Source organism: Lissotriton vulgaris, chromosome 12 (genome assembly GCF_964263255.1).
Source record: "Lissotriton vulgaris chromosome 12, aLisVul1.2, whole genome shotgun sequence".
NCBI classification, from domain to species: Eukaryota; Metazoa; Chordata; class Amphibia; order Caudata; family Salamandridae; genus Lissotriton; species Lissotriton vulgaris.
The window spans coordinates 267,453,134-267,467,478 of record NC_141700.1 but is presented as its reverse complement, the minus strand read 5'-3'; the positions used below and the strand labels follow the sequence as shown (position 1 = coordinate 267,467,478).

Below are 14,345 nucleotides of genomic sequence, written 5' to 3'. Positions count from 1 at the left end.
ACTCACCCTCAACCCCTCACCCTCACTCACCCTCACTCACCCTCACCCTCACTTACCCTCAACCCTTCACCCTCAACCCCTCACTCACCCTCACCCTCACCCTCACTCTCACTCACCCTCACTCACCCTCAACCCCTCAGCATCACCCTCACTCACCCTCACCCTCACTCACCCTCAACCCCTCACCTACCCTCACCCTCAACCCCTCACCCTCACCCTCACTCACCCTCAACACCTCACTCGCCCTCACCCTCACTCACCCTCAACACCTCAACCTCAACCCCTCACCCTCACTCACCCTCACCCACCCTCACTCACCCTCACTCTCACTCACCCTCAACCCCTCACCCTCACTCACCCTCACTCACCCTCAACCCCTCACCCTCACCCACCCTCAACCCCTCACCCTAACTCACACTCACCCTCACTCACCCTCACCCTCACTCACCCTCACTCACCCTCACTCTCACTCACCCTCACTCACCCTCACTCTCACTCACCCTCAACCCCTCACTCACTCACCCTCACTCACCCTCACTCACCCTCACCCACCCTCACCCTCACTCACCCTCACTCTCACTCACCCTCACTCACCCTCACCCTCACTCACCCTCAACCCCTCACCCTCACACAGTGCAATAGGTCTCGGAGCATTTGAGTTAGAGCTTTTAGATTTGTTTATGGCTTTTTTTATTTGTAATTCTTTAGCATTGGCTACAGGAAACAAAAATGCTAAAGATTTACAAAAAAAACCCATAAACAATTCTAAAAGCACTAACTCTAATGCTGCGAGACCTATTGCATTTCCAATGCTTGTTTGTTTAAGTACCCTAGGGTGCATGTGTTTTCCTGCCATCCTAATAGCGTACCTCTCCCCCTCTGCTGTATTTGTGGTGTTCTCTCTTGCTGGTGTGCTTCTCTCCCACCCCTTCTTCCCTGCTGCACTTGCCCTCCGGCTGCTTACTCGCCCATTTGCTTCACCCTCACAGCAACACATTTTTCTCTCCCTCTCCCTCTCCCTCTCCCCCCTCCCTCTCCCCCTCTCTCTCCCTCCCTCCTTCTCCCTCCCTCTCCCTCCCACTCCCTCTCCCTCTCTCTCTCTCTCTCTCTCTCCCCCTCCCTCCCTCCCTCTTTTCGCATGTTTGCTCCCTCCTCCCATTTTGCAGTCTCCCTGTTTGGTTCTCTCCATGCACCCTATGTATTGCTTTCCCCCCACCCACAACTCCCTTTGCTGTTTTCCCCAGTCCTCTATGCTGTCTTGATTTACATGCATCAGTTGAAGTGCCTAAAACAAGTATGTGAACTGTGAAAGTGTTTGCCATGGGTCGTGGTCAGTGAACGAATGGCAAGATCAAAGATGTGACAAAACAGAACAAAATATTCTATAACTACTTTACATATAAAATAATGTGCCCATGTTAACTAATTGGTTGGTTAATTGGAAATGTACTCTTTTATGTTATGGAACCTCAGTTGGTTAATGCGATCACTGCAGATGCCTGTGTGACCAAAGAGTCAAAGACTTTAACCCTAGTTGGCACAGTGGCGAATTGTGACTTCTGTATTTATAGTATTACGAGATACCAACCCATGGCAGAAAGCACTGTGAATATGTAAGTTATCACGGCTATATATTTTATTAATAATTAATTAGACTATACATAGAAACATTTTTATAAGTTTCAATTAAAAGGACTCACCTTGCATCACTACCTCTCAAAAAGAATAAATCTTTGTCACGGTGGAGCTCCAAGTGACTCCATCAGTTAAAGGCTATCCTAGCTCCCAAGCAACCTTTGGATCTGGTGACTAACCAGCTGAACACATTTAAATTTCAGGTAGCAAACGTCCTGCTGAGAAGGCTTGTTTCCTCTTTAGTTAGTCTGTCTCTCCCTCGACTTCACTTTCAGGTAAAGGCATATCAAGTTCAGCCGTAAACTTAAAGGTGTGGTTGTCTTTGTTGTTGGAAAAGGGTTAATCCAGAGGGTGTCAGGAATGAGGTCAGCATGGCTGCATTGAGATGCAGGGCCCTGATCTTCCAGACCCCTGGAGCCTCAGAGTATTGGCCCAGGAAATCCAGATCAGAATGGCTTTATTGCAGATAGACAGCTAGCAACTAACACACATTATTTAATTGAGGCTCTAGATTATTTTGAGACACAAGGGATTTCCGCTTTAGTTTTGTTATTAGATTCTGAAAAGGCTTTCAACTTGGTGGTTTGAGAAACACTCTTTATTATTTTAGGACACTTTGGGGTTCCGGTTAAAATTATTTCTTTGATTCGCAATTTTTATTCCAATGCTAAAGCTAATGTTATTGTTAACACCACAGTGGTGGGGTCAGTCCTATTAAAACGGGGTACAAGACTAGGATATCCTTTATCACCAGTCCTCTTTGCCTTTTTCATCGAGCCTTTGGCAATAGCATTGAGGAACTGTGCAGAAATCCCCCCCCCAATTCCATCAATGGCAAAATTGTAATTATATGCAAATGACATCATGCTTATAATAAAACCAGAACTTAGTGTTCATCCCAAAGTATTTCAGCTTTTTGAGGATTTTGAAATTCTGGGAGGTTACCGTATAAATAAAAAGAAAACAGAAATTCTACAATGTGGGGGTGAATCTGTGGAGCTACATTCAGACATTCTTTCCTGTACCAACGCTAGACCAAAGAGATATCTGGGTGGGTTTTTTTCAGCATCAGTAAGGGATTTATATGACCTGAAATTTAATCCCCTTCTCCGTAGAGTCCAAACAATGTTTTCACGTTGGAAGTCTCTACCATTATCCATTTTAGGTCGGGTGGCCTTAATTAAATGTCTGTTCTTTCCCTTTTTAATTTATTATTTTCAACTATTTCATGTTTTTTGTGAGGTTCATTTTTTTACTCAAGTAGAATCAATGTTCACAGCCTTTATTTGGGCAAAGAAAACACCTCTCATTGCACTTAGCACTTTATATGAAGATCTGGAACAGTGATGGCTTGCCCTGCCACATCTTAGAGCTCACTATAATGCCTATTTTGCCCAGTATCTATCCAGATTTAAATCTCAACTTCATACAAAAAAGTTATTTATTAATACATTTTTTGATCTAATCTGCAAAGAAATTCAGAAACATGCTCCTCTCCACGTGTTTAAATCTCCCAAATTTGTTCACAATATGTCCCTTCAGTGTTTTTTATAAAAACGTCAGGCTCTGTTTAAGAGATATTCTATTCCCATATTCAATTTAACATCCTTATTATCTACTATTTTTCCACTTATGGGTGTTACACAATGCTCAGATCTCACTGTTAATTGAGCGGCAGCAGGGTTTTCGAGAGTTTCAGATTTTTTAAGAAATGGGAAATGGATTACCTTGACAAAAATGTCTCAATTAGTTACCCGAAATTTCATCTTAATAGGGTCATATATTTTGGTTTATAAATTTCTGGCTCAATTGGATATTACTCAGTTAGTTCAGCAATGTCAACTAATAAAGGAATTATTGGTTGACGTGCTCGATAGAAAACCAGGGATATGGAAACACCATCTTGCTCAAAATAAGAAGCTGGATCTCAGTCAAAAGGTGATTAAAAAATGGCTGGAGCAGGAAAATCATGTAATGCCTTTGAATGTTTGGTCTGTCATTAATAGATTTAATTTTACTACATTAATGGGGGCGAATTGGCGGAGAATGTTATTTTTTAGTAAGTGATTGCTTTATCGTACACCTTCTTCTATTGCCAAAATGTATCCTAATCACTCCGCACATTGTTTTAGATGTATCCATCATTCTTCAGCAAATTGGTCACATGTTATGGTTTATTGTGATAAGATTGGAAAATTCTGGGAAGAGATTTTCAGCCATTTCCAGCTCAAATGTGGTATCGAAATTGTAGTGAACGAAAAATTAATTTTGTACGGTTATGATCCTGATCTTTTCTTTCCCGACCAGGTGGCTAAATTGCTATATATTGCTATGGCAGTGGCTAGATCTCTGTTATTACAACTTTGGCGTACTGAGCAAATCCCATCTTTTTATGAATGGCTACATAAGATGAAACGGGTTAAATTAGTGAGAAGACTTTCGCGCAACGAGCAAGGGGTATTAGAAGATTTGAGAAGATTTGGGGGACTTTCTTTGATTACATTTTTTTTATTGAAAGCAGGCATTGATACTACGGGAAATAGTCGTTTTTATATGCTCTATAGCATATTATATGCAGACATTGTGATTTTAATAACTTTTTTTCTATAATGCGTGGTGTATGTCATCTGTTTTCTTTTCTTTATTAGAACTATGAAATTTGCTAAGACAAAATGACATGAAGTACTGTCGATGAACTGTTCATTATTTATAATTTTGTATTTTTTTAAGGACTTCAATTAAAAATTGAAAAAAATAAAATAAAGTATTGGCCCAGGAAAAAAAAATAACCAGATCTATGATAGTATCAAAGAGATGTGGAGATAATTTATTTTTTTACAAATGGACGGAGACAGCTTCTTCTGAGAGATGCCCCTATGAATGGAGGGTGGAGGACCATAAATGGGAGTCTGTTTGTTTTCTAAGTGCCATCACTGCCATTAGTGGAGCAGGTGCTCTGGCACTGGGGCCATGGGTGCGCGTAGCATCTGCACCCCAAGTATGCCTGTCTTACTACAAAAAGGGGAGTGGGGCCCACTTGCCAATAATAGGACCCAGGAAAGACTTGATTTGGATGGAATAGGGCCTAGGTAACAAGGTGGGTGAGATATGGGGTTTTCTGTTTCCCTTTCAGTACAAAAAGGCGCAGAAAGCCTGCTCTGTGCCTCAGACTTAGGGGTATTGGACTGGCAGAGGGGGCAGCAAAGCCAGCCTGCTGTAGGTATCATTAGTGCTGCAGGTGCAGAGGCGCCAGGGTCCAGCAGTATGAGGTCCAATTAAACCACATTTATGCCTTTTGTACTATGCTTCTTTGCTTGTGTTAGGGCCCAGTACATGCTTGGTATGCAAGTGTTCCTTTTGGACAGCATAGTAATGGCCTATGGGAGGGAAAAATTGAAGCAGAGGAAACAATTTAGTTTGGCGGTCAGCATGATGGCAGTTTGTGGGATGGGCAAAGGGGGCCCATTTTTTCAGCAAAGGGAAGCGGCAACAGCCCGCTGTGCAAGGCAGTAGGTATCATTAGTGAAGCTGGTGCAGTGGCACTGGGATCCAGGGTTCTGACGAGCCCACTGTATCACAAATATGGCTGTCTTTGTTTCAAAAACAGCATATGAGGTTCATTTTCCTTGCTAGCATTAGGTCTCTGGGCACCTTTGCTGCAAAAGGGGGGGGGGGTGGTCTGAAAGGGAGGAGATGTTGCCTAACAGTGAGAGCTACTGCCTTTGGTACTGGAAAACCAGGTTCAAGGCCTGACGCTGGCTCAACATCCTCTGATTCTGGACAAATCATGTAAGTTCCACTTGCCATAAAAACATGAACCTGAACTTGTGTGAAATACCGGATACTCATGTTAAGTGCTCCAATGTCCTCTATTTGGGTTTGGGCTATATAAAACTAAAAACATTTCTTTAAAGGGACTGAAGCATGTTTCATTAGATGATGATCAGGCATGGTGGGGGGTGGGTGAAAGAGGCAGAGGAGAGAGCCTGCTACTCAGGGCACCAGCTATAATTAGTGCAGCAGGTACAGCTATATTGTGGCCCAGGAGTGTGAGATGCTTACAACACCTCAAGTATGGGTAGCTGAATATTTTGATTAATTCCTGTTTACGTTTGATGAATTTACTTTTTATGAGTCTGACATGTATGTGTGGATTGTGAGCTACAGAAAAAAAACCTCTGTGATATGATCTCACACGCCCAGCCACAGGCACTTATACCCATTCTCCCAATCCTTGCCATAAAGTTTTAGAAGATGCCCAACTTCCAAATATTTTACTTTGGAGGGCTCATAGCAAAAGCTTTTGAAGACCTTTGCTCCACTACACCGCAGTACAAGTACTGATTGCTGATTCTAACCACAATGGGGGGTATGGAGACAGAAAAACGCAAGTCACTGTGAGCAAATGTACAGTGCAGACAGCATAAGTCCACAGTGAATCGTTCAAGATCCTTTCTTTGTGTGTTTTTACATAAAACACATCTGTACAGTGTTTTATGGTAATTAAAAGCAGCATACTTCATGTTTGAAGAACCTGAACCCAAGCAGTAGGTACTGACCGCCAATGTACTCTGCAAAACTGCAGCAGGAAAACAAACCAAACACCCTATCCTCCCCCACTGCTCCGCACCACTACTCCTCCAGAAGTCAAACGCCCATTCGGTGCTCTGTAACATACTTACACATATCAGCAGATACAGGATCTCAAAACAGGACACGGTCCTTGAAAGTCAGGAAAGGAACAATTAGGTGAATACCAGAGGACCTGTAAAGGGCTTAAATAGGATCCAAAGGAGGTGGTTTGGGTGTAAAGTGAGATGCACGTCTGTCAACTGGCCACTTGTCATGTGTTGAACAACTCCATCCGGTGTTAGCTTTTTAGCCAATAGCACTTTAATGCAAGAACTTTTAGGCCCTTAACTGGAATGGGGAAATCGAGACCACAGGTCCCAGCAAGCAAACACCAGCATGAAAAGTACTGCTGGATAAAAATTGAAGACTGGCGGATGGTGTCACATGTGTCATCTGTCATTTGGCAGATGTGGGCAGACAGAGCTAGAATCAAGCATTGTAAAAACAGTAGGTCACAACTCTGAGATCTATTGTCCTTGCCAATATTTTTTAGCCATGTTGCACAACATCCCCAATTTTGTGCAGCATGGCTTCAAGCCATTGGCAAAGCCAAAAGATCCCAAAGGTGAGACCTATTGGTTTTGCCAATGCTGGTTAGTTCTTGATGTTTGGTGCTTTGGCAGCACCCCATCAAGCATAGCAAAGTCTTAAATTGTTACCAAATAAAGATTAGTATAACCATGTTATATTTTATAATGCTAGCGCTTCCATTCCGCCCGATAACCTTTTGATCATAGTTATTGTCTTGGAGTAAAACAGTGTGTGTGCTGTGTTATCTCAGTAGGGGGTGGCCAGACTGACCAGTAGTTTAAAGAAAAAGGGGTAGCCCTGTGTCCCGTCAGAACCTGGGTGATTGTGGTTAAATACAAAAGTGGTTCTGTTGGGTAAGGCAAATCACTTTGACCTATGCTAATTAATGCAAAACAAACGTTTAAAAACTCTCTGAAACACATATGCAATGAGGCAACGAATACTCAAGCAATCTAATAATCAATTTCATATAACCAAGGGGTGATTTGAAACGAATTTATATTGGAATTCAATCATGTTACATTTGAATTGATTCATTCAATAATGGCATTTGATACTATTGAAAAGACCGTCAAACAATAGTGAAAATTATGTGACAATTGGTGACAAGTGCTTGGTGCATGAAGCACTGTACAGTGAAATCGAAAAATACATATATACAATTATGTACAGGGGTTTAGTTGGCCAGAAACTATTTCACATCCAAGGAGTCCTGCATTCATTTCAAAGATCCTGGAGTTTCTGGACCATAGGTGAGCGTCGACGTTTCGACCCTAATGTGCCCCAATTGGTGGTCACGTCGGGTCTTTGTGCACAATTAAATTTTTTTTGTTGTTCACACATTTGTTCAATATGTCTGTTCAGCCAAAGCAGGATTTTGACTCTGCAATAAATGAGAATGGGAGCTAAGTGCAGCCTTTGACACAGTATCCCACAACCTTTTACTTAAGCGGTTGTGGAACTGCGGTGTCGGCTATGAGGCCTTGCAGTGGTTCGCATCTTTTGTTCACTGAATCTCACCTTTCAGGTGTTATTAAAACGTGGGGTGCATCGGGGCTCCTCCTTGAGCCCTACTTTGATCCATCTGTACATGATGATGATATTGAGTATCACGGTTTCAAAATCATCTCGCACGCCGATGATACGAAGCAGATTATCACCCTGTCACAGAAGGATGCCAACACTGCAGGTCTGCATACGTCCTGTCTGTCCGAGGTGGGCCAGTGGATGGACCTCAGCTGCCTCAAACTGAATCTTAGGGAAACAGAGGTCCTCGCCGTGGGTAGGTAGCCTTCGATTTGGTCCTCTGCCTGGTGGCCTAATTCGCTTGGACCTCTCCCTCCCCTAAGCCGAAGGTCAAGAAATTTGGCATCTGGTTTGACACCAAGCTTTCATTTGATAGATAACGGCTTTAGAGGGAAAGTGTTTCGGGATTTTAAAAACTCCTAAAAAGATCCTAGGACTTCTGCCAGAAGCTGCCAAGAAGGCTGTAGTCCAGGCCTTGGTAATATCTAGGCTGGACTACTGCAATGTCCCGTATTTGAGTGTTTCACAGCTCCGGCTAATGAGACTTCAGTGTGTGCAGATTGCGGCAGTTAGTCTGCTGCTGAATCTTTCGAGACAGGCCCCTGTGGGCTTCGCACTTGTTATTTGCATCAGTTTTGTAAGCCTTGTTCTCCTACGAGAGACTTAGGGCCAGATGTAGGTAGCCCTTTACCGATCGGAATCGGCCGAAAATACCGATTTTCGGCCGTTTCCGATCGGTAAAGGGCTATTGAGATGTAAGGGCACATTTTCGGTAATTTTACCGAATCGGTATCATTACCGAATCGGTAAATTTACCGATTCGGTAATATGTACCGAATCGGTAAAATAATTACCGATTCGGTAATATTTACCGATTCGGTAAAATTACCGAAAATGCAATGTAGGTAGGCAATGTACCTCCTGCACATGGCTTACAGAATCGGTATTTTACCATGGAAAACAAATCCATGGTAAAATACCGATTCCGGTGTGCATGCACATGTGTGCATGCACACCTATGCCATGTGACAGGCAGACCTGCCCTTAGGGCAGGTATGCCTGCCACATGGCACCCACGCCTGTTTAGGGGGTGCCAGGGGGTGTCAAAGTGACACCCCCTGCACCCTTGTGAAATTCGGTATTTACCGATTCGGTAAATACCGAATCGGTAAAGCCTATTGATTCCTATGGGCTTTGAAGCCCATAGGAATCAATAGGCTTTACCGATTCGGTATTTACCGAATCGGTAAATACCGAATTTTACCGATTCGGTAAAAGGGAACATCTGGATTCCCTACATACCAACCCCTCACATTTACCGAATCTTAATTACCGAATCGGTAAAATTCGGTAATTTTCGGTAATTAAGATTCGGTAAATGTTACTTACCTACATCTGGCCCTTAATGTTTTGCTGGGGCCTCATTGTCATGGATTCCCACTGTAAAGAGAGCTCGCATCAGGGCTGCTCCTTTAGTTTCTTATAGCTAAGTTGTGGAACTGCCTTCCTCTTCAAATTAGACAAGAAAAAATGAACTATTGTTCCTCAAAAATTAAAAACCTGGCTGTTCAGGTCGGCCTGAGTTGTGATGTTTCACTAGCTGGTTGTCTGGATATGACCTATGGGAATGAGACCGGAGTGCTGGGACACTTCGGTAGAAGCACCTATGCGCTTGTTAAATCACTTCATTATTATTATTTATTAATATTATTATTATTAGCTCTCTGCAGACAAACCGACTCAAACAACATTCTGTGATGCCTTCCCTTCTAGTCTGGACCTCATTCTGAGTCCCACCACAAACACATGTGGAGTCAATTTATATTTGCACTTATTACGACACCATTGCGAATTGTGTTTCGCATAATGCTGGATAAAGCATTAATTGCCCTTGTCTTCACCCATTCCAAAGTGTGCAAGCTCAAAATGTGCAGTGTTAGTTATTTCACTAATATTTCACCCTATTACTAGCTATTTCACCTTATTAAACCAGGCGAACAGGGCAGTTGGCAGTTATTGCTACAAAGCCTGTAATCCAAATGCAGGATCTTTGCAAGAGTCCGAGTAAGGTCAAGTGAGGCAGGGCTTTAAGTGGGCCGGATCTCAAGGGGTCTGAGCACCGGCAGTTTTTTTCAGGGGACCTCGTAACGGGTCTCTATCGTGCTCAGTTTTGAGCCCTGACATAGGCGGTCCGTCATTTTCGAACTGCAGTGACAACAGTTTGCTATCATTGCAGTCCGGAAAAAAGTGCTAGAGCGCAGCCCGATAGAGACCCGTTTGGAGACAGCAGGCACTTCGATGTGCGCTGCTCACACTGCTCACTTCTCACTACTGGAGAAGTTACATACAGCGCTATACAAGTATCAATTTACAATTTAGGTTCACCTGGGCTTTAATTGGAAACTTTGTCAATATTATTACAAGCCATAGTTCCAGCTTATTTATCTTCTGCAACTAATAACCATTGACAAAGCCAATAGTCCTGACATGTTGTACGTATGATGTTACTTGTATCATATATCTGGTGCAATGACAGAAACAGCAAAAAACAAATCGGGCGGCACACTATGCTAAGCACAGATTTTTAGCATAAGTGTTTTAAAAACACGCCCTTAATTACACTGGCCACACCACTTTGAGAGACCCCCCAGTTTTTTCATTCCACTTAAAGCCCTGAAGTGAGGGGTAGAGAGGCTGAAATCAAATTCAGTGCATGTTTGTTTTCAATCCAGTGCACAGCGAGTGTTTTCTGGCCACTGCACAGCTCCTGAGAAAAAAAAATGGAAGTGGCCTCTTGAGTGTAGAGGATGCCACTATTCAATTCTAACCAATTATTACAAGTAAGCAATATAATGTTCTTATTATAAGTGCGCTATGATGTCAGAAAGTATTTCTCGCATGAAGGCAACGAATCGGAGTTTATCAGCTCATTATGCACTCCGATAAACTAAATATGGGATAAAGTACACCCTACCAGAGATTATAAAGGTTTTGCGAATCACCAAAGAGCTCCAAGACCTCATAGAAGTAGGAGGCTTAATGCCAAGTTCCTTTACAAAGTAACATTGCCCCAAGGTGATTTGCAGCATACTTAGAACGTGTGGAGGAGCACTTTATTCCCTGTGATATAGAATGGCATTATTCCCCTTCCTCCAGTCCTCTTTTAAATCCTTATTCTCATGTTACATTTAATGAAGAAATACTGTCGTTTCACTTAGAGAAAATTATCCAAATATCTGCTATCTAAAAACACATTGGTGGCTAACTATATTTCAAACAGTTTAATGTAGGGCACTTGTAAAAAGAGTTGTAGTTCTGAACATTTGTTAACATTCTAATATATTCATATATTCTTACTTTCTTGTAATGAACTTCAGCAGTGCAGTAAGTAACTTTACTGCCACAAATATTGCTTTAATATCCGCCAATGAGTGTTAGTTTTCACCACATGCACAGTGCAGAGGAAAGAGAGCTGAACAGCTAGCGATCCCTTTCAGTGTTTAAAGTGCAGTTGTAATCCTACTCAGCGGCTTGTCTTTCATATCCTAATAGCTCTAGTAATAGGAATTGTGATTTTACAAATTCAATCATAATAACTTATTACAATTGAGTAGTTATGTTATTTTGTTATTATAGGTGATTAGTTATATCTTAAGACTATTAAAAACAAATTGGCATACTTTTATACAGTTATGAGAGACTTCCATATGCTATGATTTTGAGCTATACAATAGTCTTGAGGAGACACAAATGCCACTTCAGTCTAAAGCTCTTTCTGCTTCTCTGGTTAGGTTTTTTTGTGTGAAGGACTACACGACAGTAATGTTCTTGAAGTCCTTGATGGAGAAGTGCGGTATGAGAGCCTTCACGCACTCAATCTTGACTTCAGTGTAGCACAATGGGGGCCCAGGGCTGCTCTCACTTCCTATTAATCCTCTTGCTTGCTTGTCCAGCACTAGTAATTTTTAAATATTTTCATATCTTTTTGTTTCATAAAATAAATACCATTTACACACTAAATATATCAAAGCACTTGATTACTCTTCACTGTTCGGATGCGAGTGTACACAAAAATACCAGTCGTGTGATTTATTAACACGTGAATACCTAATGGCCCATACATTTTTTGGAAAGGTAAATCTTTTGGGGGCATATGTACGATGCATTTTTGCCATCTCAAACGGCCTGAATCGCACAAATGGGCTGTTTGTGACGGTAAAAAGGCTTTTCCTGATGTCCAAACACCCAAACAGCAATTCTCCAGAATCGCAGTTTGGGTGTAGAAATTGCTACTTGGTAGAGGCGTGTATAGAGGGTCCCTTCCAAATGACAATTTCCAGTGTTTACAGTATCAAGGTTTTGCGACCGAAATGCTGTTGCAAAACCTTAATATTGTACCACCATCTCATAGCTGGTGGTAATGCATTTGCAAATTGGAAGGGATCCCCTTTGGGAAAGTTGAAAAACATTTTTAAAGAGCAGGTAGTGGTCTCACGGACCACTTCCTGCTCTTAAAAAATAAAAACAAAACATATTTTTTTTTTATTGTTGGAACGCATCCTATTTCCTTTGGGGAAAACAGGTTGTATGTATACAAAAACAAAAAAAAACTATATTTAAAAGCAATCACAGACATGGTGGTGTGCTGACTTCCAGCCAGCAACCATCCTTGTGATGGCAGGCATTCTTAATGGGTCACAAACTACGACCTACCTCATAAATATTGAGGTAGGTCGATTTGAGACCCACTAGGAATCGCAAGTATATTTCACACATAAGGAATAGTGATTTCCAAATAGCGATTTGCATAAAATCGCTATTCGGAAGTTGCTATTCCTACTCTTTGTACATCTAGCTCCGTGTGTATTAATACCTACCTACCCGAGGTTTGACCCATTTAGGAGGTTGAAAGGCTGATCACGGTGAAAATGTCAAGTCCATAATGACTCCTTCTAGGACCATATATTTTTATGAATTTCTGAGTGCAACGTTGATTTTCATACATCATCTGTTCAGCTGGCATGCATTAGCCCATGCCCTATCACCACCGCCATTTTGTAGTGCATCGTTGGTTTCCATGTTCACTTGTAATGCCTTTGTGATCATCAGCCCCAAGGAGCGGCTTGTTATTGGGCGTGTTGACATAGTTAAGGATACCAATGATAACCAACACTGAGTGAGAATCATTATTAGCTATCAGGGCCCAAAAGGGAACTCTACTGCAGGCTGCTATGAAGGTGTAATATTGACTTACAAAGCACTATCTTATTTACGGTGTGGTGAATTCCCTCCTCTGGAACTCATTCTCTGTGCTTGGTCACTTCACAGGATTCGAGGTGGTGAATTCTTCGACTTCATCGCGGAGAAGGAAGCCATGACGGAGGTGGAGGCCATCATGTTTATCGAGCAGATCCTGGCTGGCGTGGCATACATGCACACACGGAACATCGCCCACCTGGACCTAAAGGTACATTCTTTACTAATCTGCAGTTCCCCTCATTTCCAGCCATTCTCTGCTTGGCAGATAAGAGAGGGAGAGTCAGAGGAAGACTGATTGCTGGTGAGGGCGCTCGGTTGGTTATGCCTTGCATCAGAGTGTGAACTGAGGTTTCTTTGTTTTGTAGTTGACAGTTTAGCAAGTAACCGTATCTGCCATTGTAATGCAATCAAAAGTTGTTGGAGTAATGATAATTTATCAGGAGAGACGCCTCCCTAATTCCCAGTGGGAGAAATGGACTGGCTTACTTTAGTTGCTCCATCCATGTAATTCATGATGGTTCTTTCCGACACACCAATTCAAAAGGTCACCAGCCAGCTCTGCCACTCAAAGATACTCAGTTAGTCAAAATACTTTATTTGGTGCCGCTCGAAGTCACTTTCTGACCTGCTGTTGGATACCCCTGCTTCCCTGGACCTCGTTTGGCTGTTGGGGCAAAACTCACCAGGCGCTGCAACGGAGTGGGACTGCGAGTTCCAGGAGTGCTAGCGGCGTTCCTGGAGCCGCGCCTGGGACTCTTCCCACTCCACCCCGCCTCCCGCCCCCAGGGTGTTTAAAGCAACGACTCGTGGCCCCCACTTCGCGGGAGCCGCTCGAAGTCACTTTCTGACCTGCTGTTGGATACCCCTGCTTCCCTGGACCTCGTTTGGCTGTTGGGGCAAAACTCACCAGGCGCTGCAACGGAGTGGGACTGCGAGTCCCAGGAGTGCTAGCGGCGTTCCTGGAGCCGCGCCTGGGACTCTTCCCACTCCACCCCGCCTCCCGCCCCCAGGGTGTTTAAAGCAACGACTCACGGCCCCCGCTTCGCGGGGGCGCTCGAAGTCACTTTCTGACCTGCTGTTGGATACCCCTGCTTCCCTGGACCTCGTTTGGCTGTTGGGGCAAAACTCACCAGGCGCTGCAACGGACTGGGACTGCGAGTCCCAGGAGTGCTAGCGGCGTTCCTAGAGCCGGGCTTGGGACTCTTCCCACTCCACCCCGCCTCCCGCCCCCAGGGTGCCACGCCCCTTTCACCAGCAATATC

The 14,345-nt window shown here is 43.2% G+C and overlaps 1 protein-coding gene across 4 annotated transcripts in view; it reads left to right on the top strand.

The window, feature by feature from the left end:
- LOC147673925 (death-associated protein kinase 2-like) overlaps positions 1 to 14,345 on the top strand; it is a 682,889-nt gene that overhangs the window by 548,641 nt on the left and 119,903 nt on the right. For all 4 annotated transcript variants that reach the window (XM_086945018.1, XM_086945016.1, XM_086945017.1 and 1 more), the window contains one exon: positions 13,153 to 13,291. In XM_086945018.1, coding sequence (XP_086801144.1) covers positions 13,153 to 13,291 — 139 coding nt within the window. The remainder of the gene's footprint in view (positions 1 to 13,152; positions 13,292 to 14,345) is intronic.